Source organism: Colletotrichum destructivum, chromosome 3 (genome assembly GCF_034447905.1).
Source record: "Colletotrichum destructivum chromosome 3, complete sequence".
In the NCBI taxonomy this organism is placed as follows: Eukaryota; Fungi; Ascomycota; class Sordariomycetes; order Glomerellales; family Glomerellaceae; genus Colletotrichum; species Colletotrichum destructivum.
In genome coordinates this window covers 1,826,962-1,853,356 of record NC_085898.1, presented here as the reverse complement: position 1 = coordinate 1,853,356, position 26,395 = coordinate 1,826,962, and the positions used below count along the sequence as shown (strand labels likewise).

Sequence of the window (26,395 nt, the reverse complement as noted above, 5' to 3'; positions counted from 1 at the left end):
GTGTGTGGGGGGAGTTGGTGCCAATGTCAATGCCACGGGGGTCGTCTTGGGGCTACTCGGGTGGTATTACTCCAGATCGGGCCATATCCAACATGCGAAACGACATTTTATCACGGAATGCTCAGTGTGCCAGGGACCTGGGGAAACCTGAATCGCGGGGCCATCCGGGGTTTAGGGCGATCTCCGCCTCGACTCGACTGGCGCGCTTCAACTTACAGCCGCTTAGATACAGGGGAATGCAGGCACACACACGCACAAGTCCCGCCAGAGAAGAGACAGCCCAGCCAACACGACGGCGCGATTCAATACACAATGTTTTCCCGCCTTCGTTTTGTAACATTGCACCCTCTTCCACGCTATGCGCCAGACACAACTTTCTGCGAAAACTCAATACCTCATGCGCCTCGTCATGCTTTCCTATACTTCTTCTTCGCCTTCTCGTCTTTTCCTTCCTCTTCAGCCCACAACCTGGTTTAGGACATGCTCGCGGGGGAAGTTTGTGTTTCTCCAGCGAGAGATGAAATCATCTCGGTTGACTGGCAGAACCTGTTCAGCAGCCGCTCACTCACTCGACGGGATGCGTCATTGGGGACTCACTATAGGCACCGGCAATGCGTCTTCTCCCCTCGAAAGCACTTCGGCCGTGCATCACTCGCCAGTTGTCAAAAACTAAAAGTCTCGGTGTTAGCCACACCCATCGACGGACGCGGAAATGGCCTCTACTCACTCAAAACTTGACCAGGCTTCAACTGTACCCAGTACTCGACGTCACGCCGCCGGAGGATGGCATCCCACTTGCGGGCTGCCGCATACCACTCGGTTGGGGAAACGTCCTCGGTGAAGGGCACAACCCCACGATCGTCGTTGTTCCACCGCACCCGTTGCAGCTGGCCCGTTTCCTGGTCGACCTCGAGCACGGGGTAACGCCTGTCGGGGGAGATTGTGATGCCTTTGTTGCCGCTTGCGTGCCATGGCAGGCGCACCTTCGACAATATGGCATACGCCTTGGGGTCCTCTTTCAGTAAGATGCGGGCGGCGTGGAAGGCGTCGACGAGCAGCGACTCTCCTCCCAGCTTGCCGTCTTTGGGCGGCTCCTGCCCCGGCGGGGCCTCGTGGGAGAGCATATGGAAGGCCTGCAGGCCGGCCGGGTCCGTGAAGTAGGTAGTGTCCGTGTGGGCCGGGAGGGCGATGTTGGTGTAGGCAGTGTCGGCCATGGCGAGGTCGGGGATGAAGTCGTAGAAGCCACCGTAGTGCGTCTCACGGATGAAGGCGATCTTTTCCAAAACACGCTGGGTCGGCTCGGGGGTCTCGAAGGGAGTCCCATCGACAAAAGCAAAGCCATACTCGCGCTGCCAGAAGTCAGTCGGCCACTGCTTGTATATCTGTACGAACACGGCGATTTCTTACGATGAGATTGGTCAACTTGGCGATGCCCGATTCATCCTCCGAGGCCATGAGGTGGTTGTAGTCGACGACGGGGCGTCTGCTGCCAATATCGGAGCCCCAAAAGTGGTAGCTGGGGATGTCAGCGGCGATGAACCTTTAGACTAACGAGGAGCCCTCCTTACTTTACTTGCTCCGGGCTGCGGTGGTCATTCTGCAGGTAATGCTTGACGAAGTGCCAAGGATAGAAACTCTTGTGACCGTCTTGCTTCCCTGAGACACCGAGTCAGCTGGTAGGTTCGAGGCATGGGAAATCATTCAAAGGCGACTTACAAGTCACACGGATCCCTTCTTTTTCCGACTTGATGTCGGAAGGACGAACATCTTCACTGATCTACAATTTTATGCTTGCTGTCAGAGAGCGAGAAGGGTTTCAAGGTTGCAGCAAGACAAGAAGAAGAAAAAGAAGAAGAAGAAGAAAGGACGAGGAGTGGCGTACGGAATATGTGTCGAAGTTTCTTTGCGATGTGTCTTGATTCACGCACTGTCTGCAACGGCAATTGTCTCTGGACGGGAGGGGAAATGTCAATCGAAACGGATTTCTTGTGTGTGTTTACAGATAACTCGTGTCGCATACATACCTTAACCAAAAGTGCGGGCTACATGAGGGGGTTTACGTGTTAGCTGAGATGTCCCACGAGGGAGCGAGTGAGTGTGCGTGTGTGAGGCCAACACGTCCTAATGAGGGCCGCCGGTCACCCGGAGCCGGGGGAGAAGCAGGGTAAAGGCGGCCGACTTACAGCGTCGATCTACGGGCAGGGGAACCGTCGGCCAGATCATCAACTTGAATACCGTCCGTGGCGATCTTCACATTCAACTGCCGGGACTGGGAAGCAACGGATGCGGAGAGATGCCTTGCAGGACCGGAAGGAAAGGAGGCCCTGATGCGGGGTGGAGTTGCTGCTCCGAATGCAGTGGCGCGCCTAGAGGAGGGGGAAGAGAATAGAGTGTGAGACCTTCACGTGTCACTTTTTGAGAGAGTATTTCTTTTTTGTTGTTGACTGCGAATCAGAACGCATACTGCACATACCTGGCGGCTCGGGAGCCGATGTTCCTCAGATGAAGCATTCCTGCAATGGGGTTGTTTACAATGGGCTATTTTTGGAGGGATGCGTATGTAGGAGGGAACTCTGTAAGACGGAAGGGCAAAGTTGGTCAAGGGGAGAAGGAAAGAGTTTGACCGGGATGTCTTTTGGGGGGGTTCCAGGTTGTCGTTTTGAGAAACGAGACGGGCTCTTGGGATCGGGGGGTAATAGACGGGGATTGGGTACCTACGGGGGCCCACTCTGCCTCTGCCTCTGCCCCTCCAGATGTTCTGGAAAACGCCCAAGATGTGCTGTTGCTCCTCTCTTTCTGTCCTTCCTTTCCCACTGACATCAGCCGATGATCCGACACAGCATCCATTCATCCGTCCATCAGTCAATCCCTGCAACCCTCTTTGTTGTCTTGTCGCGTCGACTCTTCGGGGACAACGAAGCCTTGTCTAGCTTGCCCTTGTGTCGACTCATGGTGTCTTTCAGGAGTCTGAAAAAACGGGACAAAGACTGGTCGGGCGCTGAACCGTCGTCTCGACCTGGGAAAACGGCTACTATCAAATGCACCACTACCTTCTTGGCTGGACAGAGAGATACGTCGCCTCGTTCGGCAACTGCGGATGCAAATCGCTGGGACGTCCAACTGCCACAACACGGGAGAAGAGTCAAAGCCGTGTGTCACCGGAGTCGGCCTACCTCACCGGCGAGTACCTCGGCAAGACGCCCCGTTGGGGGTTCGTGTCCACCAGGATTGTCTCGGGGTGACACACGGATATCGTCGCCGGGCTTGGTCCCAGTCGTCACGGTCAGCTTCTACACTTTCGAGCCCATTTACCCTCATCTAGCATTGCCACACAAACAAGAACCGGCAGTCAATAGTCAGAACAGTCCGAGTGCATCCAGAGCAGGTCTCGGCCCCCAACATGGCACCATGGCGATGATGCATCGCGAGATCCGTCACTATGTCCCTATGCCCTCAAGCTGTTTGCCTCTCGGTGCAATAGAGGCTGTCGATGGAGCATGCGGTCCTTAATTCGGCATAGTGTGTCTCAACTGCTTTCTTTGGGCTTCATCCACTTCCGTTTGGCAGCATCCGCCAAGATCCAACCCACCAGCTCCCAGCTCCCTTGTCTCTTTGCCGATCTGTACGGCGTTTCCTCCTCTGGCGTTGCCGTCACTGCCATGCTCGCCAGGCCGTCAAGTATGGCTCGCTTCGCCTACTGCGTCTGGTTGTCTCCTCCAGACCGCTCTTCGAGGCCCTGGCCTGCCTCCAAACCAGGCACACGCCAAGCTTGTCCAGCTCCAGTGAAATAACCGCCTGGTCCGTTCCCCCGGGTCTGCGGCTGTCTCTCCTTCCTCATCGACATCCACCCGAATTCTGGGACCTGCATCGTGGTAAACGAAAACGTCTCCCCTGGTCCTCGGAAGAAGAAAAACAAGCGCCGCAAGAGCAGCCGGCATCTCACTCTCTCCCACTGTTTGTCGGCTCGTCCGTCGAAGTAGCCCAACCGGGCATGGTGCGCCCTCTCCTTTTGCTTGCCTGTCCACTCATATGACCCAGACGGCACCGACACAATGGTTCAGATGCCTGCCCGCCCTCTTTGCTGTCTCGTCTCCTGCGGGCTGATGTTGGCCGTTGGCCGTTGGTTGCTTGTGTCGCGCGTAGACGACTCGTCTGATTGGCTGCGCTTGGCGACGAGCAGTTGCGATGGGCCTTCGCAAAGCATCAAACCCATCGTTCGCGGCAGAGTCTGGCCTACGGTTGGTCCAACGAGAATTTGGAACCAACAGTGTCGTTTCGTCTTCGAAGTCGAAGGTCGCAAGGGGGCAAACTAGAGGAGAGGACGAGATATTGATATACTAGAATGACCGCTGGACCTGATCTCGCCCAGTGGCGTTTTCCTGAGTTACATCATGATGGTCTTGTGTACTTGGTAACACTTTCTTTTCTGCCGTGCTCTCTTTATTTCGATATTTTTTGCCTAATTATTGTCATCAAGACAATGACCTCGGAAATGAGTTGGCGACGGTTATGCTTCGTTGCATGGCTCATTTGCCGTGATCATCTGGCCTGCGCCCTTGAAGTCGTGCCCCAGTCACGGCCAACATTCGAAACCTACGAAACACGCCAACTTACACCAAGGACAATACGGCCGAACGCCAGCTGCCCAATCAAGGGATACAATGCCTGCGGCAATGGCATGGCAGACTACTTCTGCTGTCCCAGCGACACAACTTGTCTGGTCCTGGCAGAGAAGACCACGGCCCTCTGCTGTCCGGAGGGAGCGTCATGCGATACCATCTCGCCCATCATCTGCGACATCACCGCGCAGGACATCATCAAAAACCCCGCGAGCCCCATTCACACCACCAAATTGATGGAATCGTTGCCTTCGTGCGGTAGTCGGTGTTGTCCATTCGGCTACACCTGTCAAAGCGGTTCTGCCTGCGTCTTGGTTAGGGACCAGAAGTCTCAGACCAGCGCTTCGGTCTCGCCTACAACAGGGACAAAGACCGCGACACCAAGAACGCAGACCGCGACGCAGGCAGCAACGACTACGACACCCTCCGAGAGGATTCCTACGGTGTCGCCGCCATCAGCCAGCCTGGGCCAGGAGCATCCAACACCCTCGCCCACTGGACCATCAGAGACAACACCCGCTGCAGCCGCCCCCGCCGGAAATGTGATTTCAGGGGGCATCATCGCAGGCACCACCGTCGCCGCCGTTGCCTCGGTCGCCGGGCTGACGTGTCTCCTCTGGCTCAAGCGGCGCTCCATCTCCGAAAAAGTTGCCGCCGTACGGTTCCTCCGGCGCTGGCAGCAACTCCGCGAACAGGGTTCCGAGCAAGACGTGACCCTGCCGCAGTACAACTCACCGCCGCCGGCCTATACGATGGAGATGAAGGCGCCACCGAAGCACTCGGCCTTCAGGCACTACAGCCCGGAGTCCATAGGAGACACCGTCCCCGTCGAGCTCCCCGCCACGCCCGTTTCCTTCAGCGTTTGGAACGTACGGCCAGAGGGGGAGGCTAGGAGGCCGCGATCCCACTACGAGCCCTACCGGCGTCCATGAGGAGAGCCTTGGGTGTTGGGGATCGCGTATCTTTCCCCAGACAGCTGTCTTACTGTCTTCTTTGTGTGTATATGCATCTCGTCGTGCATGTCTTTTATGGAGAGTTGAGACACGCCCTGTATAGTACTAAGGCCTTGGGGGTCTAGAATGGGATCAAGAGTTCGTCTGCCTGCTCATGCTGGCTAAAGTCTTCTCGCGTCTTCAAGGTCGTGTCACTCGGCTCCGTCAAGACGTATGAGTTTGGTATCTGGTGTATATCAACGGCCCATGAACTCACCCGGGGGTAAGGCCAAGCATCCCCATCTCTCAAGTCGAGTTGGCTTCAAACGCCTTGGAGCGAATGTCCCTGGAAGCAGCCACGTCACAAGATGCCCCCGCCGACGCCAGACCGCGCCATCCACGATTGCACCTTCGTCATCCTCCCGCTGGCCACGGCCTTCGTTCTCATCATCTTCACCGTCATCGCCCTCGTCTACAGCATCGGCGTCAAGGCGCCCATCCCCGAGAACCTGGCCATCTCCTTCGCCGGTGTCGTCTGCGCTCTCTTGGGGCTCTGGATGGTCGGGCACCTGGTCCGCTACTGCCGGGGCCACACCCGGTGCGTTGCCGAGGGCGTGACGCCCCCTCCGCTGCCGCTGACGGGCATCGCCACGACGGTGACGGCGCCGTTGGTGCCGCAGGTCGGGGGCCATTCTATAGTGTTACCGATCAGTTACCAGCAGCAGAATCAACCGACTGAGACTCAGCCAGGCCAGCAGAGCCAGCAGAGTCAGTATGCCACGCGGAACCAGCATCAGCAGCGTCAGGAGCATCAACGGGAATACCGTCACCAACAGCAGCAGCAGCATCATCATCATCAACACCAGCAACCTCCGCAAGAACCTCCCACGCTGTCTCATATACGGCCACAGCCGCCCCCGCAGAGCCGGTTTCAACATGAAGAACAGCCGCAACGAGAACAACAACAGCCGCAGCAATATTCCTCTCATCAGCAACGAGAGCAACGGCCGCCTGCCCCTCTCAAATTCAGGCCTCTAGCCGATCTCGGGGATGCGGCTCCCCATCGAGTGCCAACCGCTTTGGTGCCCGGACAGAGACGGAGGCAGCCACCACCAGAACCTAAGCCGAAAACAGACCAAGTGAGCCCCTCAATACAGCGTCAATCTAGCGTTCAGCGGACCCCCGTCGAGTCATATACTGGTCAGCGAAGCCACAGCTTCGACGGGCCACGCCCACTACACCGCGAGGGTCGGCAGGTCTCGAGAGAGACCCATCAGACGACAGTCGCCGGAGACGGGCCGTCTGGTAGGACCGCCGAACCGGCCGACAGAGTCCGGTGCTCTCCGGAAACCCAGAGCCGCCAGGGTGGCATCGGGCAAGAGCCGCGTTCCGCCTCGATCAGGTCGACTAGTTTGGACTCCGGTACCCGGCAATCCGTGCATGTGAGAACCTCCCAACTGCCGGCGACAACGCCGTCCGGGTCGGCGTGGGCTAATCTTGGCCAGCCCGCTGGTCTGACAGTTGCCCCTTTGAGGATCCAGAAAGCAGCCGACCAGAGCCCGGCACCCGCTAGGGAGGGGCCATTTTCCCCAGCCTGGGCCACATCGGGTCGTTACCTGCCCAGTGGCCAGCAGACCAGCCACTCCATACCAAACTTGCATGGCCCAAGGCCGCAACCCCAAAGGAATCGCGGAGCCGCCCACGGACCCCATGGTGTTCGTGTGGTACCCGAATCGCCTCCCACGAACAACGCCTCTACCGCTGCCGCGCAGCCCAGCGAGGCCGAGGTGCGTCATGAAACTCTCGCCGTTCCTGATCCCTTGCCTCGTCCGTCTTCCGGCGCACTGAGGTTCGAGGATATAGACCACCCCGGGGTGCAGCAGGCAGGGCAGAAAAGAGGCTTTCTCCAAAATATGACTGGCATGACTTTCAAGTTCCCCTCGATCGAGAAACTGAGCACCAATCCCGTCGTCAACCTCGTGATCGTACCGAGGTACATCCTCGCGAACAGCCAGTTGGTGGATCTCGAGAGTGGGAACGCTAGAGTCTTTGGAGTCCTTCTGAAAGAGACGAACTGCGAAGAGCCACCGAAGCCTCGTGATGAATCTCAGTACAAGCGCGACAGTGGCATCGTCGTTGAGGACTCTAGCGAGGCAAGACGGAGCAGCACGTCGTCTCGTTGGAGTTCCTTGAACAGCGGAGTGGAGATTTCTCCAAGGTCCAGCTGGTCAGAGTGATCATGGAAAGGAAGATGGGCAATGAAACAGATCCTGGGATTCGAATAATAAAATGCAACTTCGTCAACAATACATTTCCCCTCTGTTGTGTGCCCAACTCCGAGGCTGGGTTGGCGGAACAAAACACCGGAACCTATGCCGCGCATGATCCACCGTTTCGCTTCACCAGTCCCTGGCCTAGGGGTGTTCCATGAAGAGAGGGGTCGAAGATTGGAGATTAAAGTTGCGATGAGAGGGGGGGTTAGTCGATGCGCTGGTCCAAGGCCTGGGTTGGGATGGGGCCCAGAGCATCCTCCGGCACGTCGGGATGTTCGGACTAACTTACACATTGATATCTCTTACAGGTACTCTGCTCTGACTGTCCAATCATGGGAACGCTCCTTTCACATCTGCCGAGAACCATCTCATGCATGAAAGAATAAGGCAAGAAACCGGCGGGCTTGATGGTTGTGTCGTCATTAACCTTGCCGACTTTCGGCCATTCCACAGACTGCAGTTCATGTTTATAAGTAGAATGCAACTCCCGAGCTCTGAGAGGACTAAAAGTGTGTTTCTGAAGCATCCGCATCACTTGGTAATCGTGACATAGACCAACATCAAAGCAGATCGATCACCTAAGGACGCGACAGCGAATCTAACATGACACAGCACGCCCCTGATGCCTCCATGGCCTCCTGGACTAACACCATCTACAACCTCAACCGCGGCTGCGTTGACGACGAGCTCGAGCGCCTCGCCTATAACCACTTCAACATCTGGACCCCTCTCACCATCGACCTCCTCCCGCCTCATATCCTCTCGTCCCTCCAGTCCCAGGACCGCCCCCGGATCGCCGATGTCGCAACGGGCAGCGGCGTCTGGCTGACCTCCCTCGTCGAAGACCTCCCGCCGCACTCGGAGCTGTTCGGCTTCGACCTCGACAAGTTCAAGTTCCCGCCGCGCCCGCCGACGCCGCCGATCCCGCCGCCGCCCTCATCCCCGCCCCTGCGGCCGGAGCAGCCGCGGCTGGACTTCCTGGAGCAAAACGTGCTAGAGCCGTTCCCCCCAGAGCTACAGGGCACCTTCGATCTCGTCCACGTGAGGCTACTCGCGCTAGGGTTGAAGGCTGGGGATTGGGACGCGGTCCTGGCGAACCTGTACGACCTCTTGAAGCCGGGCGGCTGGCTTCTGTGGGAGGACACGGGAGATGTGTTCATCAGGGCGTTCCCGCCGAGCAGGGCGTACGAGGAGTTCTGGTGGGCTTGCGTGAAGCACGACGCGAGGGTCGGACGGGACAGTCTGTGAGTCGGCCTCCTCGCGCTGTATGACCAACGCGTCCTCCCTGCCCGCGTGCCGATCCAACAACGCTCCGCTGGCTAATATGTGGGTCGCAGGATGCCCGCGGCTCTCTTGAAGAAGCTCCGGGGCCTCGGCTTCCGGAACTGCGAGCAAAGAGTATGGAGCTCGTGGGCGGCGGACGAGTCGATCCAGCAAAAGGCGTCGACGGCGCTCGTCCGGCTGGTCAAGCCGGCGTTAGCAGCGGTGGTCGAGGACGGCGGTGAGGAGACGGTTCAGACGATGGAAGACGTCAGTCGCATCGAGAGGGAGATGGAACAGGATATCGACCAGAACGGCGTCCGGATCGGGTTCGATTACTTTTGGAACTGGGGACAACGGCCGTCATGAAGTCCCCCCCTTTTTTTTCTTCTTCTTTTCTTTTGCTCAGTCGTGCGATTTAACGATGCAGAATCCGTCACAAGACGTAGGATAGCTAATTTGTATACAATTTCTTTCACAGTGGTGCTGTTTCTATCCAAGCTCATGGACAAGGCCTCATCATGAGCTTCCAGGTGGTGGAATACGTCTGGTTTCCCTTATGGGATCGTTAGCTAGTCCATAGTTCTTTCACCCACGGTTCAGTCACTCACCCGCTTCGCACACCATTGCGCGCCATTGATCAGCTGTGTCGCCCTGCCCGAGGGCCGGCGTTCTTGACCAACACGAAAACGAAATGTGTCGCCGATGCTCCTTCCTCCAGCACCACGACCTTCTTGTCCTTCAGGTTGGCCGAGTGATTCCAGCGCGCGCCGTGGAACATGGTCTTGTTGAATGAGTCGGCGCCAGCTATCCGGGGCGTGTAGGAGCTAGAATTGGTGGGATTCTACCGTACAATTTCTCTCTACATCTCTATCTATCTATGGCCCCATTGTTGTGCTCATGATGCAAAGAAATTTGGGTGGCTACCATGGCCGGCCGAATGACTCTGATTCTCACTGGATTTTGGGTAACCGAAAATTCTATACCGTCTGTATCAGCCAACGGAGACGTAGAGGACTACTGCAACCTCACCATCCTCAATTCTCTTAGGATTGTTATTGAAGGATTATGTGGCGGAGTGACGCCTCCGGATAAACATGCTCCTCTATGCGGGCGAGTACAAAGGAGTCGAGTGACCCATTTCCCCCTTTGCTCGAGGCCTGCTTTTCGTCATGGTTGTTCCATTGCTGAACAAATACAAGCGTCCATTGGGTATACGGACCACATTCCTGATACATCGTGGGCCGCGCTTTCGCCAACAGCTCTTGTCGGGACGGCGCGCCGAACGTGAGGGCTCCTCGTCCAAAGTATGTGCGTGTGCTTCAGCAACGGCAGCGACGAGGTCGTGGCGGAAAATCTGGGTTTACTCAGGCATCTAGCACGGATCAAGAAGGAAACGATATGGAATACGTCGGAGAGATCTGCATATTTACATAAACTTTGAGAGTTTGCTTAACCTGGGTAGTTCGATATGCGGTGTATCTAGAGCCAGCTAATAACCAGAAGAAACCTGCCTATTTCTGAACGTTTCCGTCTTCCAGACGGACAGACAGACAGTCAGTCTTAGAGCCGATTTGTACCTTGCCATATTTTCAGATTTCTCGGTATGATTGCTCCTGAAGTTTCAGACAAAGTATTGAGAGACTCGAGCCAGTTTCGTCTTTGTATGCAGGTGGCCCTGATTGATGAAGCTGCTACTCTCCCTCCGGACCCGGTATTCGGTTCTAGTGGTCCTTTGAGTTGAATGACGACGTCCTCTTTCGGGAACCCAACTGCTAAGTACTGAGGTTGCTCCGTAATTTGAGTAGCCGGCGGATTGAAGAATGCCCCACGGAACGGTCGCCCCGGCTCAATAAGGGAAGTTACACTTGCGGCATCGGTCGGCGCATGCGTTCGATCCACGCAGCCCGGCACGGCCCCATTCCGGGGTCGCACCCCATGTGTCACCGAAGCTTCGTTTGAGACAACTCACTGATATCAAAAACGTGAACACATGACCATTATAAATCTGCTCCCCAGCAAGAGTCTACGTTTCACATTGTTCGAACTAGAGAACCGTGGTAACGTACTAACAGTTGTCGATCCATTACCGCGGGCATCCATGTACGGTCTCGACTGCTGGAGGGGTATCGCACAAAAAATGGTGTCAGATGCATAAGAATCTCTAGATATATTTCCCCGTTTATCTCTCGTCCTAGGCATTGTGCTTGCCCTAACTCTTGTATCCTGTATATCTAATTTCCCTTCAACTTGTTCCAAAACGAAGCCGAAGTCTTCTCGCTGCTGACCGGAGGAGGCGATAGAATCATGGTATTCCAGGCCACCTCACCATCGATGTAAAGGCTGTACTTGAGACTGCTCTGTTCCCCCTCGGCAAGGTTCTCGATGGTGAGAGAGCCGAACTTAGAGTTGCCAGAGTGAATGTACCTGGCAAAGAGTCAGTTAACGAAATAAGATACGCCCTCATCAGCACTTACTTGAGGGAAATGTCCTCATCGTCGTTTTGTCTGTAGCTGGGAAGAGGCGAGGCAAACTGGTTCAGAGGACTGCACGAGAACTCGTGCGCGGCAGCAGTCTCGGGCCACCTTCCACCTGCTGGCGGGGGAAATTTGGTGGCAGCGAACTCGTGACGATCGCCCGATACAACGATGACACCAACGCCTCTTGCGCCCACATCCCACATCGCTTCGAGAACTTTGCGTCGCTCAAACAAGAACCCGCCCCACGTGTCCTTGCGGTTGATCGGCCAGTTCTTGGTTAGTGGGATCGACGAAGCTACAATCTTCCACTTTACGCCCTTTGGTTCTGGTCGATTGAGCCAATCAAGGAAATCCTCAAGCTGGTGGGCACCCAACATAGTCTTCTCTGGGCTATCAAAGGGAAGGTCGTTGTCGGATCGGTACGAGCGGGTGTCGAGCATGAAGAAGCTTGCCGGCCCTTGAACAAATTCAAAGTAAGTCGCACCCTCTCTTCGGAGGTTGCTAGTTCCGGCAACAGGCGCTGGAGGGGGGTTTGCGAGCTCCTGGTAGTGATGCCACGGCTCGATGGCTGCACGGTACACGCCCGTTGTGTTGGACGACCAGTCATTGCCAATCTCATGATCGTCAAGCACATGAATCCAGCTGAGGTTCTGCGCAACGGGAGCCCAGTCCGGAGAGGCATAGACGTGTCGGTATTTTTGGCGATAGTCCTCTTCGTTCTTGCCCTGACGCTTGGGAACATCGATGTAGATAAAATCCCCTAGAAACAACATGAACTGCGCCTGGAGCTTCGGCAGCACATTGGCGAGATGTCGCATGCCTGGGATGGCAAGAGGATGCTCGAAGGGGTTGTAAGGGAACCGAGGAAGGATGCACGACGTCGAGAGGAAGGTGAACTTGTTGTCCGCGAAGGTCGACATCTGACCCGCTCTCGGAGGCGCAACGAACTCGCCGCTGTGATTGTTGGAGGTACGCCACTCGTAAATTCTCTGCTGCGAGTGCTTCAGGGGGATGGTGAGCGTCGTGGTGAAATCCGTTGTGTTTTCCGTGTATCTCATTCCCCCACCAACTTGCCAAAGAGGGTTGTCGAACGGTGGCTGCGGATCTTTGATGTGAATCTCCAGGGTAACAGGCATCTTGGTCTGATCGGGCTCGCGCAAAACGAATTTGGCTTCGGTAGGTGAGACGTAGCCGAGACGCACAAATGACAAATTGTCGACTGGATGATAGTGACGAACGCGTAGGAGGAAGTCGGCAGTCATCGCAACCAAGATGACATTGGTTAGGAATGTGAGAGCCGAAAGAACAGGGCTGGTAGAGCTAGGCGTTCCAAAAAGAAGGGTCTTCCACGGACTGGCCTTGTCCTTGACGGTAAGGGTCTCTTCGATCCGGACCTCCTGAGTAGCGACATAGTCGTTGACTGGTTCACCTTCCGAGATGTGCTCTTTCACAGTGACATTGACGTCCTCCTCCACAACATCGTACTTTGGTTCACTGATGTATCCTGAGACGAAGGAAGGTGCAAAGACTGCAAAAAGCGCAAAGATGCTCAAGGGTACAGCAGCCTACACCATGATCAGCATACGCGCCAGCCAGGTTTGTTGAATGAGTGTTCAGGAATAAGTGGAACTTACGGGACCCGGAAACTAGAGTTGTGTCCAATAATTAGTATCCAATTGCAAACGTTGATACTGCAATAACTTACCCATCTCAGAAAGAGGTATGAGACCGCTCTCAGAGCAATCGAAGAGGTAGTTGCTATGCGCGTCTGAATCGTCATGACGCTGTGCGGTGGCTCCGTTGGAGCGGATAAGTAGATCGGTAGGTGTAAAGCAGAGAAATCCCTGTTGGATGTAGGTGGCGGAAAGGAGATTTATGTAAGGTAGGGAGCGTCGGTTAAAAAGAGAAGGGGCTACTCCCCTTGCAGCAGAAAGTCGATAAATGCAAGAAAGAAAGTTTGATAGAAGGAGCAGTCTGTGAGTCTGCCCTCTAAAATTAGGTAGGTAAGTATGAGGTGGAAGCTTTGCCAGACGTGACGTGATAGCTTAGCAGACCTCAAGGAGAGATGAGGTCACTGATTAATGAAAGGCCCCATACGCGCCGAAACACTAACGCGCGATAATAAGCCACTTGGGAGGTGCGACATGTGAGCGTGGCTGGTGACGATGGAGCTCGCTCATCAGTAAGCTCTTGAATGGGGCCACCTTGCAGATAGAAAGCATGGTACGTATTCCAAACTACCTACCCACCTGACCTGGGTATGTAGGTATCTGTGGAGAGGGAGCTTCTGTCCGCTACGTTCGGCCGGGCTGGTCCGTGCATCATCCCCTCAAGGGCCAAGGGGGCCGAAGGGGCTACCTTACCTTTAGCAGGCGCCAATTTTCCGCGCGCCGAACTTTCAATCGTGGCCCGTTCTAAGTGACCCTTTTTGGCGACAGCTTGTCCACAATCCCCTGCATCAAGAGTCGACGATCGATACCCTCACGCGCGCCCCCCCAGACTCCCACGCAACACATCATGAGGGTGTCCGCTATTGCCTGCGGGCTTCTCGCCTGCTTCATTTCCCAGGCGGCTGCCACGGCACTGACCTACAAGCTTCATGCCAACGAGAAGGCCTGCTTCTACGCCAAGACCCAGAAGGAGAACGAGAAGATTGCTTTCTACTTTGCCGTACGTCGACAGCGATATCTGCCTCTTCGGCAACATATTAATACCATATGTATAGGTTCAATCTGGTGGCTCTTTCGACGTCGACTACGTCGTGACGGGACCAGGCAACAAGATCATTCTGGATGGAGCTAAGGAACGCCAGGGCGACTTTGTCTTCACGGCCCAACAGCTGGGCGACTACGAGTTCTGTTTTAACAACGAGATGAGCACCTTCGCCGAGAAGTTCGTCGACTTTGAGATTGCCGTACGTCATCCCGATTCCCCATCCAGCACACAATGCTGACCAGAGCTCCTTACAGGTCGAGAACGAGGTTCGCGCCCAGCTCCCCGCCAAGCAGGGCGCCTCTCCTGAACAGCACACAACTCTCGAGGAAACCATCTTCAAGCTCTCCGGTCAGCTCTCGACCATCTCCAGGGGCCAGAAATACTTCCGCACCAGAGAGAACCGAAACTTCAGCACTGTTCGCAGCACCGAGGGCCGCATCATCAACTTCAGCATGATTCAGTGCGCTTTGATCGTGCTGATGGGAGCTCTGCAAGTGTTTATTGTCCGCTTCTTCTTTCAAGGAGCTCGCAAGGGCTACGTATAGAGGAGCAATCTCAAAAGTTAAATCTGGATTTCGTGCGGCGCGAGGGAAACGGAGTCACCAGGTACTCGGTGCATATCACAAGCAAAAGAGACATGATGTGGTCCACGGTATGAGATAAAAACGACGACCAGAATTTCAGCGCTGTTTCTTCATAAGGCCTTGGGGGCTATGCCGCGGCTGGAGCCTACTTCGTCAAGGCCAGTAGCACTGGTTGCGGGATGCACATTGAATGTCCGACGAGCGTCCCTGTTTATATGATCTGCTTCACGTGTGCATTGAGGCCGGGCTCTGATACATTCCGCGCCTTAGAGTGTGGCTGGCACGTAGGGAATCGTGAAGGCAGCGCCGGATAGCCGTCCGCCGGCCCAAACATCCTGCCTGTGTCCAAGATCGTCATTAAATGGTCGGTTTCTGCCGTGATTTAGTTAAGACCACAGAGTATCTACCTATCTGAAGCTTAGTCGAAGCTTCACTTAAGCAGCTCCCAAACAAGGCTGTCGCTTGTTTGGTTTCCCCGTTGAGCGCCCGAGAACGGACCACAGCCGCGCCTTTTGATTGGTTGATTCTGTGGCTAGTGCTCCCAGCCACGGCAGGCTGCTGGTGGAGCCACCGTCCTTCCTTCCTCGGGCGGCTTGAGCTTCGTGAGCTTTGATAACAACGGCAGCCTCGTCTGCGACTGCGACCCGGGTAGGTCATTCCAAGACCTCTTTGACCCGTCTCACGACTCGAAACGCATTTGACGAAGCAGCGAGATAACAAAGAACACGGAGCCGCGAACCGAGGGCGACACACTTACGAGGTACATCACAACAGCAACCACCTCTTTGGAGGTGGATCGCGACTTGTCAATGCCGAGTAGTTCTCGCCATAACTCGAAACACGCGAAGAAGCCCAAAAAGCAGCCCGCGGAGAAGTGGTACATAATAAAGGACATCCTTCAGGAAAGGAAGCGCGGCGCAGACATCGAGTACTTGGTGGACTGGGAAGACGACCCCGACACCGGCGAACGATACCGTCCTACTTGGGTAAGTCCACTGCTGACCCTTGTCGCGGGGTGATCCTGACACTACACAGACCCCGAGCAAGGACGTTACATCAAAGGCGATTTTCGACTGGAGGAAGAAGCTCGACACACTCTATCGTGAGGACCACACGACGCACCCTGAGGAGTCAGGAGCGCAAAACGAGGACGCATTCACGCACACTCCAGCGGTCGAGTCGCTTGATAGCAGTCAGCCCATCCAATCGCCACGCAAGCGAAAGAGACCTCAAACTTCGCAGTCTGACGACTCGCAACTCTGGAACTCGGAAGAAAACCTCAACCCACCAAAAAGGGGAAGGCTCCTTAGCGAGGCTCCTTCTACGCTTTCATCAGACTCTTTCGCCCACACGGATGCCGCATCGGATGTTCTGTACAACAACTCGACTTTCTTCGTGGCGATTCCCTCTAAAGTAGAACAAGATTTCTCTGAGTATATCAGTGTATCGGATTCTCAAGGCTCAACCGCCCTTGGCTCTCAGCCTATTTCAGTCCTTGAGGACGAAGACAGCCAGGTGTTGATTACTGAGAACCTCAGTCAAAGAACTATTCCTGACTCACAGGATTACTCGGCATTTGGCACCCAAGACTTACATGAATTTAGCAATCAATTAGCGTCGTCTACCAGCAACAAGGCGAGCGCCAAAACAGACCGTGAAATCCCCGATTCGCAAAAACAGTCCTCATTAAGCAAGACCACCGATTCCCAGACTCCCCTTCTTGGTTTGCCAGATCATCACTCGCCGTTCTTTGCACATCGGACCCCCTTGCAGTCTCCTTCACGCTCTTCTCAGAACCGTCAGCAGGACTCAGTGTCGTCAGGTTACATTCCTTTGACACAGAATAGTCCTGACCAAAGCCGGGAACCCATTTTTGGTGAAACCTTAGCCACCTCATCTGAGCATCAGCAACCGACTGGACTGGCGTTAGAGTCACAGTTACAGTCACAATCACGGTCTCAGCTGGCATCCCATCCAGCAACCCAACTCCCATCTCAATCACAGGCCACACGCAATCGCAACCCCTCATTGACGTCTGTATCTGATAGATCGATTCCATCGCATCAGATCGACGACCTTACTACAGAATATCGACCTGAGCATTCAACAAATCGGTCGCTTGGTGTATATTGCCGGCAAGGGCTGCCTGCAGTCGGAACGCCTGTCTTCCAAACACAGCCTTCTTTTGATTTTGATATTCCTTCCTCCCAGACATCTTCGTCATCCAACGGTGCCCCTGCAAGTAATTCAAGTCCCTTGGCCGGCATCGAAAACGAGAGGGCAGCGGAGCAGATCATTGCTTGTTCGGACACGCAGAACGCTCGCAGTCAGAACACGCAACTTGCGCAAGTCGTCGCGCCCCTACCTGACATTTCTGCAAGCCAGATTGGGTTGAGTAGCAGCAGTGCTGAAGACCGTGTAATTCCCGACACTATCCGGCGCAAGCCTTCACGAAAGCAGCGTCTCAACACCGGACCTACTAGTTCAGGCTCTTCTCGACCCGACAATTCTGACGCCGGAATTTCCAGTCGACAGCTGAATCGATCGTCTGCGATACCCCAACGTGACGAGGACGAGGACGAGCACTCAGAAAACGACAGCTTTCAAACGTGCTTTGAAAGCCGATCACCACCTAACCTTTCTTCACCCTATAACTCACAAGACGGGGGGCGCCGCAACCAACCCATAGCCCCACCTTTCACCATGGATGCATCCAGCGACGAACCGCTGTCGGCTATTGAGGAGCTTATGAGAATACAGGAGGCTGCTTTACAAGGAACGTTGACCGAGGGTGGCTTGACCAGTCCTACAACCGTTCTGGTGCAACATCACGAAGATGACCCTGCAATCACGGACGCCGCCGATCAGGCATTCTCGGGCTCTATGCACATCCACTCGCAGCCCCCTATTTCTAGTGATTGGATGGGAGAGCCGGTTACTTCATCCACAGAAATGCCTGCCTTGTCCAGCGTCCCTTCTGGCCCAGCAATCGAGGCTCCGGTCGATGACGCGCCTCGAACAGCCAGTATGGGTGACATCTTCCCCGGCAATCTTATGCCCCCCGAGTCCGCGGACCAACTCCCTACCACCATTTCGCCTTCAGACATCAGCAGGTCGATTGAGCCAGATCTTTCGTTGTCCGGACTTCAGCATGATGATCAGCCTTTGGAGTTGCTGCCGGAGGACGATACCACGGCAGGAGGGAAGAGCACCGTGACATCACCCGACGTTGAGGAGCCATATCTTTCAGCCCCTCCGGCAGCGGTAGATCAAAACGAATATTTGGTAACTGTGTCATTCCCGGCGAATATCCGCCCGCTCTATCTGAGCACGATGACGGCATACAAGCGCGAAATCGAGCAGTTCAACCTCGCATTGCAGTCCGACGAGGGCTTGCCCGACAAAGCCACAGTGGAAGCAGTTGGAAGACTGTTTGATCAGCTCCGCAACATCTGCGACATGCCTGTGACCCTCGATGGCCCTTCAATCGACGCCTTATCGGCAGTCGAGCTTAAGAAGCACGCCATGGGTACCAACAGCAAATTCTTCTTCGTCGGTCGATTTCTTGAGCGACTGCAGACGAGTCACAAGAAAATTCTCATTGTCGTGCGCGACATCAACATTGTCGGTTATCTCGAGGCTGTGGTCGGAACCGGGGACATGGCGTACTCTCTCAAGGGCCTGCACGAGCTCGAAAGTCGGGAAGAGCACTCCTTGCTTGTCGTTCTTGTATATTCAGAGCAGCCCCTTGTCGACGATTTGAGCGACTTCGACGTCGTCATTGGCTTCGACAACGGCATCCTGCAAACGGACATCTTGGGTCGGTGGGCTGAGATGAGCGGCAAGAAGCCGATGCTGATTAGACTCATGACGACGTGCTCCATCGAGCACCTCGAGTTGATGATGCCAGCAGAGCTTGAGGGCTTGGAGAGGCAGAATGCACTCCTTATCGCCTTGTTCCAGGCAAGGGCTCTCGTTGCCAACGATGAACAGGGCGAGATGATTGATAACTTTGCCTCTCTACTCGCAAACCAAGCAATCGACCCTGACCCTGGCTTTGGATGGGAGCCTGAGCTTATTCCATCGAACGTTCTCGACTTTTACTCTAGCACTCAGTCCCACAACCAAATACCTCCCTCAGCGGAGGAGCTGTCGACCCGCAAACGCAAAGCCGTGAGTTTTTCTTTTGGAGACACAGCCGCCAACTAATGCGTGGGTTTAGGATGACGGGTCGCAACAAGTCGTCAAGCGCCTGCGTGTGAGTCGTTCACCTGAACAAGTTTCTGGCGACATCGACGCGGCAGTTCACAGCCACCTCAACCCTGATCCATCCCGGGTGCATGTCCAAACGACTCAGGGCTACCTAGACTCTTTGTCAACCAAGGTACGCCTCTTGTGCTTGTAAACACTGGCAATACTAAGTAACCGTTGTAGATCTCCGAACTCGAGCATCAGTTGGAGGAGAAAACAGCCTTGGAGATCAACCTTCGGAAGCACATCACCAATCTCGCAAAGAGGGTTAAGAGCCATGACAAAACCATCAACCTTATACAAGAAAGACACATGGCCGCGCTTCGGGAGCGGAGCCAATTTGAATCTCTGCGTGATGATGCTCAGCAAAACGAGGGGAAAGCCTGGGAGGAGACTCATGTCTGGCAGGATAAGGCAAAAACATTGGAAGAGGAACTCAAGAAGAAAAGTGCAATCCTCGAAGAGGCTCTCATTAATGCCGGCACTGTCGCTATTGAGACCTTCAAGGAGAAGACGGCGGAACTTGAGAAAGCTTTGGGAAAGATTGCTGAGTTGGAGAAGAAGCTCGAAAGCCGTGATGGCGAGCTAGGATATGCCAGAGATGCATATCAGACGGCTAACCACGCTAACAGCGAGTTGACACGGGAAAACCGCGAGCTCAAGGAGCAGGTTGAGTTACTGCGGAAGTCAGCGGTGGGTAGTCTGGCGCAGGTCCAGAATGTCAACGCCGGAGAGCAGGTCAAGGAGATGCAGCGGCAGATTGCCGAAACCCAGGCCATCTCCAAGGACCGCGAGAAGGAGCTTGCGCGTATTGAGAAGGAGCTGCGGGCGCTTAAGAACGGACGAAGGGAGACGAGGCAGCAGAGCGTGCCCCGGAGTCCGAGACTGGGCATGATGAGCCCGAGAACGGGACGCGCCGCGGGTGGTTCGGCTAGTAGAGGAACTTCGCCCACGCCTCACGAGTCGACCGGGAGCACGCCTGCTGCGGGCCTCCAGTTCTTCAACACGCCGGCCAACGGTAGATGGGGCCACCTTCGAGACTAAGGGGGTTGTGCAAATTGGGACTGAGGTCCGGGTCATCGGAGAGGACCATATCATGTTTGTATGTACTGAGGTCATGGATGACCGCGTGAAAGATACCATGGAGGGAGGGGGAAGGTGTGATGCTTGGCTTTAGCCTTTCCGATGAGCTAGATACAAATAAAAGAAGTAACACTCATAGCAGGAAATGTGGCCACGTCCGTGCCCTGTGAGCAACAAAAATATTGCCACGGTGACTGCGGTTGAAGGCAGCTGACTGGGACGCATCGAGACGTCACGTTCCCGAATGTCGAACGCAGGTTCCAATGTTTTCCCCACAGAATTGACTCAATTGCTTGATTCACACGATGCCCATTCATCAGCGTCGTTGATGGTCGTAGAACGTGTAGAGTTGGTCCAATGGCATTGGGAACAGCGGTAAGATGGTACATGGGATTTGATTGAGATCACACTACCAGAAAACTCCCTCCCATTCTATCGACTTCACACAAGACACACACACACACGCGCGCGGCAAGCAGACTCTGTAGGGTTTGCTCTTCCCTTCTTTCCTCTTTCACTCCCCTGTAGAATATACAAGTTTGGTTCATGGTTGATTCTGGCCCGGCCGGGACTCGCATCCCAGCCGTATCCAAGGACTCGAATCCGGTTAGACGGTTTGCCCTGCTTTGATCTCCCCGGTCGTTTTAGATCGCGAGAACGTTTAGTTCTTCTCCTCGGGGTAGATGTCCTCCTTCAGAGGGACGCCGAGCTCTTCCCTCAGGGACTTGAGCTCCTCGAGGTACTGCTCGTACTGACCCTTGTTCTCGACCTTGGCCTTGACGCCTGTGAGGGAGGGAAGTTGTTAGTTTATGTCGCAGTCAATTGTGCATCATTTTTGGGTTGCATCGTTTCGCAGCATGAGGTCAGGTTGCTCGGGCCTGCGAAAGCGATGCATGGATGCAAACGGGGGGTGGGGGGGATGGCGTACCCTCGAAAATGCGGACGGCGGTAGCGAAGTCGTTGACACGACGGGCGGCCTTGAGGGCGGCGGCGACGACGGAGGGGGAGGGGACCAAATCGTAGGCGAAGGCGTTGTTGAGGTTGCGCTGTTATGCGAGGAGAAAAAAGGAGTCAGCCTCGTTCCCATCAGACCACTTTTGTCGGAACTGGGTTCAGATCCCGAGGCCCGCTGCGTACCTGAAGCTCGAAAACGTCCTGGACGCCATCGAATTCCTTCTCAAATCTGTTGCCAAACGTCAGCGATGCCAATTGTCAATCGGATTAATGGGCCGAGGGCTCTCAATGGCTTTGTCGCGCGGAAGAGGGGCGATGGTGGCATGATTGTCGGGTTCGGTCCTCTCCAGCCATCCCTATCTTCCCTGTCGTCTTGCCAAAGATACCGCCCCCTCCGACCCCCGAACTCAACCAAGAATCTGGGGCAATTTTCCAACAACTCACCTCGCGCTGAACTCCTCAAAGGTCTCCTCGGCGTGGTCGCCGGAGCGGAGGCGGGAGCTGGTGCTGAAGGTGTTGGCGGCCGGGACACCCGCGATGGCGGGCAGGAGCATGCCGGAACGGGCGACGAGAGGCTGGCGGATGGGGTTCGCACGGAAGAGGGTGGTCGAGCCGCGAGCGGCGACGCGGAGGATGGAGGCAGACATTTTCGGAGACTGGTGAGATTCGATTACAGGAGGCGGGACTGCCGAAGGGGAGAAAAGGACCGATGCGGACGTTGGGTTGTTCGCGGGCGGGCTGTGTGACGTGGGAGAGGGTTTTTTTTATTTATTTTTTGCGCGCGAAGCTATGGGCGTTTCGTTCGGGATTGAGTCGGATGATGGTGAGCGTTGTTAGGCACGAAAAAGGATTGGATTCTGCGAGATTTTGATTGGATGACTAAGCCTTAGCTCAACTGCAGGTGGTGTTGCGTTGGAAGGAGGATGAGAGGGAGCTGAGCTCCAGGCCGTACGAATTGAGATTGACTCGGACAGTATTGGCGGGGAGGCAGCGTGCAGAAGCACAGTGCCACAGTTGCTTCGCACGCAAGCCCATCATCAGGCCACACTGAACGGTTCCCCCCGAGTCTAAAAGTGGTAATACCCATCCTACCATCTCTGACTGGTTCCCCAAGCCACGAACTTTTCAAGCTTGAAAGGTGCGGTGTGTGGTATCTCTTCACTTCGCTGTGCGTGACAGCTCACCGGGACATGCCCCGTGGGGCTTGCCGGGTGTGCATTTGGATTGGGGATAGATAAGCATCTAAAGAAAGTCCAACTGCAACCTCTCCCCGCGGACCGGAGATGGGAGGCGATTCAAGACTCAATTGCACCGGTCTTCCGTCCCATCCTATCGCCACCACCACCACCACCACCACACCCATTGAATGGTACCTTACATCAAATGACATGCTGCAGTTGGTTGACAGGTCGCTCAGCCTTCATCTCAAGGGGTAAAGTTGATTGGGGTGGGAGGGGAGAAGAAAACACGGGGCCGGGCCGGAACCAAGATGCCGGAGATTGTGACGGCATCCAAAACGTCCTGCGCTCTTTTGTATGGGAGGAGTCGTTCGGTTCGTCTCCAGGTCAATTGGCCGGGGCCGAGGCACGATTTTTCAACCGACCCTCTTCTCACATCGAGGCGACGGGAACTGACTCTCGTCGCCCGCTGTCAGTGTTTGCAATTGGGCAACGTAGCCTAAACTTCCGAGATTGCAAGCTGCATCACGAACCTTGAGGTACCGGGTACCTGCGGCCGTGACAGTTGTTTTGGGGCTAGGCCGGGTTGGCAGTGGGTTGGCCCGACCTGCCAACTCGATCGACCTTGTTGTCCAAGGCTAGCTCCTCCAGCGGTCCAGCGCAAGACCAGAAGGACTCAACAGCGTCATTTTGCAGCACGCAGAGGCAGTGATGTCCTCTCTCTAATTAGATGCCAGGCCGCAGGCACTGAGGCATACAGCCAACAGCGTAACGCCCAGCCGGAGATTCTATCCAGACACATGAACGTAGTCCCAATTGGTAGGTAACTAGGTAGCTTGGATCGGTAGGCCGCTGCTCCCTGTAAATACATAGGTACTAAGGCTTCCCCGGGTTCTTTACAGCAGCATGGCGGCCGATGACATAGAAAAGACAGGGTCACGTGCAGGGCACACTATGCCATTTGTGCCTTGGAACCTTGAACAGCGGCCAGGTGCCCAAATGAGCATTGGCCCAGGCACCGCTTCTGATTGGCCGTACCAAGGCCTGACAGGGAATCACATGCTGCACGATCAAATGAGGGCCGCGAAAATGGCAGCGCAACTAAGTACAGGGTACCTGGACCTTCTCGATAGGAATTTTCCCCTTTTGACAGTTCAACAACTTTTCGCATCGCTACTCCCATCGGCCCTCCCGTCCTTCCTTCCTTCTCCTCATAAACCGACTCGTGTGCCGTGGCGTTTGACGATATCTTGTTGTCTGATCACCTCCTCCTCCGTCTCCTCCCTTCCTCTTACTCTCCAGACCGACTCTTGTCACCGGGTGTCCCGCGGCGTGTCGAGTGTTTGCTGCAACTTGTCTCTTTTTTCTTTTCTCGTTGCTTCTCGTCACTCCTTAGGCTCTGCCTCTTTTTGGGTCGTGTCGATCGACGCTCTGCCGCCGCGCCGCGTGCATTGCTCAACGCCTACCCCATCTGCCATCAGAAGATCCGCATCTTCCGCGTCGAGTCCACCAGGGCAACCCGCATCGAGACGCACGGTCGCAACCAAAGTTCTTGTCGGAAATCTTCGCAAGGAGACCGTCGCGCCAGTTCCTCAACCTCGTTCCCTCCAACTCGAAGAGAACTACCCTCAAGATGGCGACCCAAGCCCCCTCCTCCTTCTACGAGCAATTGCCTCTGCCCACCCTCGACCGTCCCTTTGGCATCCACCTATGGCCTTTGCTCGACAAGGTCTGGACCCCCATCGTCGGCTACCCGGTGAGCGAGTTCAGGTTCGTGCCTGGCGTCACGCCCATGTCCACGATCAAGCAGGCCGGCATCTTCGTCATCATCTACTACACCATCATTTTTGGCGGTCGCGAGTGGATGCGCAACCGTGAGCCCTACAAGCTCAAGGGTCTCTTCCTCGCCCACAACCTGTTCCTCACCCTCATCAGCGCCGGTCTTCTCGCCCTCTACATTGAGGAGCTCCTGCCGACCGTTGTGCGCGGAGGCATCTTCCATGCCATCTGTGACGCCGAGGGCGGTTGGACCCAGCCCCTCGTTGTCCTCTATTACGTGAGCCCACTAGTATTCGTATGGCTTTCCGCAACTGACTGACTGACCGCGCCAGATGACATACTTGACCAAATACCTCGAGTTGCTGGACACCGTGTTCCTCTTCCTCAAGAAGAAGCCCCTGAGTATGCCAAAGACCATCCTGGCCGTGTGAAACTCAACACTAACAAACCCGCAGCGTTTCTCCACTGTTACCACCACGGCGCGACTGCTCTCCTCTGCTACACCCAGCTGATTGGCTCCACTGCCGTCTCGTGGGTTCCCATCACCCTCAACCTCGGCGTTCACGTCGTCATGTACTGGTACTACTTCCAGAGCGCGCGCGGCGTCCGCATCTGGTGGAAGGAGTGGGTCACTCGTTTCCAGATCATCCAGTTCATCATCGATCTCGGTAGGTCCCAAACAACAGTCCAATGTCCCTGGACGTATGCTGACAGCCAAAGGCTTCGTTTACTTCGCCTCCTACACCTACTTCACCTCGACCTACTTCCCCTGGATGCCCAATGCCGGCAAGTGTGCTGGTGAGGAGTTTGCTGCTTTTGCTGGTATCGGCATCCTCAGCTCCTACCTTGTCCTCTTCATCTCCTTCTACCTTGCGACCTACAAGAAGGGCGGCAAGTCGCAGACCCGCAAGTCTCTCCGCCGCATGAGCCAAGCTCCCCTTCCCGACCCCCACAACGTTGCCTCGGCCGTCGCTGCCCACTCCAACGGCAACGCCAAGGCCAGCGGAGCCAAGGCCAACGGCTCTGCGCCCCGATCCCGCAAGGCGTAAGACTCTGGCATCTCGAATGCCATCCACGGTGTGGAATGTATATATGCGAATGACCGTACAGGCATTTGGGGGTTTCTGTGCCGGAAATCTTGACGGCTTACACGTTTGGATCTGGAGAGAAAAATATTCTTGGCTTGAAGGCATGCCCCCGGCCGCGCACCGATGGCGACCGTTGCAGGCGCGCGCGGCTCTTTTTTCACAACTGTGTATTACTGCATCGTTCTCGCACGGCTGGCGAGGAACGCTTTGAAACCCAAAAAGGAGGCCTGCTGTGGTGAGCAGCAAGCTCATAGTTGGACGTGTATGACGATTTGGGAGGCTGACGACGTTTGTATGTTTGTGTGCCTTTGGCGAACTCGGGGTTGGCTTCGGTCGGTGGGTATCATTTGCAATGGACGAAACGACCCCTGGGTGGTCAGCAAGTGCCGCGCTTTCACCCGGGAGGAAACGCACCTAGAACAGTTGTAATTTCTCTTGTGCTTCTTGTGTTATAGATGGAGCGGTTGTCGCCTCGACTTGGAGGCCGGCGCCGCCGCTTGATACTAATACTTTTTACGGCGATGCAGCCAACCTGCTCTTGGTCGGTGACAAGTCGACGGACTCTCAGGCATCCATCCAGCTACCCTTTGAGCAGGGCTGTGGTCAACCCCGGCCACACAGCAGTCCTCAATGGTACGTTATTGCATTTTCCCGTCCCCCCCCCCCCCCCCCCCCCCCCCCCCCCAAATGATGAGTAACTCGCGTTATACCCAGCTCACTCAGACGCACAATTCGTGCGGGTGCTGAGAACACGTTTGATCACATCTGATTCATGGGCGATTCCAAATGTTTTGAGGAAAATCATTGGGACGATATGTGGCTAACTATCCTCAGGGTGTTGCTTGCCGAGCTTGGCGAAGTTCGACGTTCGACGTTCGAGGACCGGACATGGAGGATAATAAGTAGAGGGAAATACGATGACTTTGAGCATACCGCTCCGGTGTCTATACATGCCGCAATGTGAAATTTGACGACTTTGTGGACATGGAAGAATGAGACTAGCCTCAGACGCACGTCTTCCGGCTCGAAGACCAGATCGCTGGAAGGGGCATGCATGTCATCATCCGTTCGAGGCGTAATGAATCTCCTTTGGATCTACATGCAACTCATCGTGTTCGGCTGGAGATACTCAGCCCCCAAGTTCAACTTCAACGCAGCCACCGTTCCAACATCGCTCCCAAACCGACTTCGCGGGCCGT

General features: G+C 55.4%; 10 protein-coding genes across 10 annotated transcripts; 7 read left to right on the top strand and 3 right to left on the bottom strand.

The window, feature by feature from the left end:
- Positions 1 to 55: 55 nt before the first annotated feature.
- On the bottom strand, positions 56 to 2,629 carry CDEST_04655 (Putative TauD/TfdA-like domain, gamma-butyrobetaine hydroxylase-like, trimethyllysine dioxygenase). Its single transcript, XM_062920814.1, has 10 exons — positions 2,474 to 2,629; positions 2,184 to 2,366; positions 2,025 to 2,042; positions 1,883 to 1,949; positions 1,717 to 1,777; positions 1,569 to 1,656; positions 1,408 to 1,516; positions 728 to 1,349; positions 598 to 669; positions 56 to 536 (listed from the first exon to the last, which is right to left on the bottom strand). Exons 1-10 carry the CDS (start codon positions 2,509 to 2,511, stop codon positions 457 to 459), a joined length of 1,338 nt encoding a protein of 445 aa, XP_062776865.1. The 5' UTR covers positions 2,512 to 2,629; the 3' UTR covers positions 56 to 456.
- Positions 2,630 to 4,480: 1,851 nt separating this feature from the next.
- Positions 4,481 to 5,551, top strand: CDEST_04654 (uncharacterized protein; the record flags this gene model as incomplete). Its single annotated transcript, XM_062920813.1, has 1 exon — positions 4,481 to 5,551. One exon carries the CDS (start codon positions 4,481 to 4,483, stop codon positions 5,549 to 5,551), a length of 1,071 nt encoding a protein of 356 aa, XP_062776864.1.
- Positions 5,552 to 5,692: 141 nt separating this feature from the next.
- On the top strand, positions 5,693 to 7,908 carry CDEST_04653 (uncharacterized protein). Its single transcript, XM_062920812.1, has one exon. It carries the CDS (start codon positions 5,920 to 5,922, stop codon positions 7,786 to 7,788), a length of 1,869 nt encoding a protein of 622 aa, XP_062776863.1. The 5' UTR covers positions 5,693 to 5,919; the 3' UTR covers positions 7,789 to 7,908.
- A 441-nt stretch (positions 7,909 to 8,349) lies between these two features.
- Positions 8,350 to 9,633, top strand: CDEST_04652 (Putative S-adenosyl-L-methionine-dependent methyltransferase superfamily). Its single transcript, XM_062920811.1, has 2 exons — positions 8,350 to 9,068; positions 9,162 to 9,633. The coding sequence occupies exons 1-2, from the start codon at positions 8,428 to 8,430 to the stop codon at positions 9,451 to 9,453; spliced, it is 933 nt and encodes a 310-aa protein (XP_062776862.1). The 5' UTR covers positions 8,350 to 8,427; the 3' UTR covers positions 9,454 to 9,633.
- A 1,615-nt stretch (positions 9,634 to 11,248) lies between these two features.
- On the bottom strand, positions 11,249 to 13,602 carry CDEST_04651 (Putative phoD-like phosphatase, metallophosphatase domain, metallo-dependent phosphatase). Its single transcript, XM_062920810.1, has 4 exons — positions 13,270 to 13,602; positions 13,199 to 13,210; positions 11,562 to 13,129; positions 11,249 to 11,511 (listed from the first exon to the last, which is right to left on the bottom strand). Exons 1-4 carry the CDS (start codon positions 13,342 to 13,344, stop codon positions 11,319 to 11,321), a joined length of 1,848 nt encoding a protein of 615 aa, XP_062776861.1. The 5' UTR covers positions 13,345 to 13,602; the 3' UTR covers positions 11,249 to 11,318.
- Positions 13,603 to 13,955: 353 nt separating this feature from the next.
- Positions 13,956 to 14,985, top strand: CDEST_04650 (Putative transmembrane emp24 domain-containing protein). Its single transcript, XM_062920809.1, has 3 exons — positions 13,956 to 14,234; positions 14,290 to 14,478; positions 14,534 to 14,985. The coding sequence occupies exons 1-3, from the start codon at positions 14,082 to 14,084 to the stop codon at positions 14,822 to 14,824; spliced, it is 633 nt and encodes a 210-aa protein (XP_062776860.1). The 5' UTR covers positions 13,956 to 14,081; the 3' UTR covers positions 14,825 to 14,985.
- A 4-nt stretch (positions 14,986 to 14,989) lies between these two features.
- Positions 14,990 to 15,653, top strand: CDEST_04649 (uncharacterized protein). The gene is made up of 2 exons (XM_062920808.1): positions 14,990 to 15,227; positions 15,418 to 15,653. The coding sequence occupies exons 1-2, from the start codon at positions 15,225 to 15,227 to the stop codon at positions 15,562 to 15,564; spliced, it is 150 nt and encodes a 49-aa protein (XP_062776859.1). The 5' UTR covers positions 14,990 to 15,224; the 3' UTR covers positions 15,565 to 15,653.
- Position 15,654: 1 nt separating this feature from the next.
- CDEST_04648 (Putative chromo/chromo shadow domain, Chromo-like domain superfamily protein) lies at positions 15,655 to 20,332 on the top strand. Its single transcript, XM_062920807.1, has 4 exons — positions 15,655 to 15,849; positions 15,899 to 19,036; positions 19,086 to 19,247; positions 19,298 to 20,332. Exons 1-4 carry the CDS (start codon positions 15,673 to 15,675, stop codon positions 20,156 to 20,158), a joined length of 4,338 nt encoding a protein of 1,445 aa, XP_062776858.1. The 5' UTR covers positions 15,655 to 15,672; the 3' UTR covers positions 20,159 to 20,332.
- Positions 20,333 to 20,638: 306 nt separating this feature from the next.
- On the bottom strand, positions 20,639 to 21,974 carry CDEST_04647 (Putative cytochrome c oxidase, subunit Va/VI). Its single transcript, XM_062920806.1, has 4 exons — positions 21,596 to 21,974; positions 21,335 to 21,380; positions 21,126 to 21,243; positions 20,639 to 20,980 (listed from the first exon to the last, which is right to left on the bottom strand). Exons 1-4 carry the CDS (start codon positions 21,796 to 21,798, stop codon positions 20,859 to 20,861), a joined length of 489 nt encoding a protein of 162 aa, XP_062776857.1. The 5' UTR covers positions 21,799 to 21,974; the 3' UTR covers positions 20,639 to 20,858.
- A 1,507-nt stretch (positions 21,975 to 23,481) lies between these two features.
- CDEST_04646 (Putative ELO family protein) lies at positions 23,482 to 26,273 on the top strand. Its single transcript, XM_062920805.1, has 5 exons — positions 23,482 to 24,385; positions 24,441 to 24,510; positions 24,564 to 24,776; positions 24,829 to 25,829; positions 26,031 to 26,273. Exons 1-4 carry the CDS (start codon positions 23,963 to 23,965, stop codon positions 25,155 to 25,157), a joined length of 1,035 nt encoding a protein of 344 aa, XP_062776856.1. The 5' UTR covers positions 23,482 to 23,962; the 3' UTR covers positions 25,158 to 25,829; positions 26,031 to 26,273.
- Positions 26,274 to 26,395: the final 122 nt, after the last annotated feature.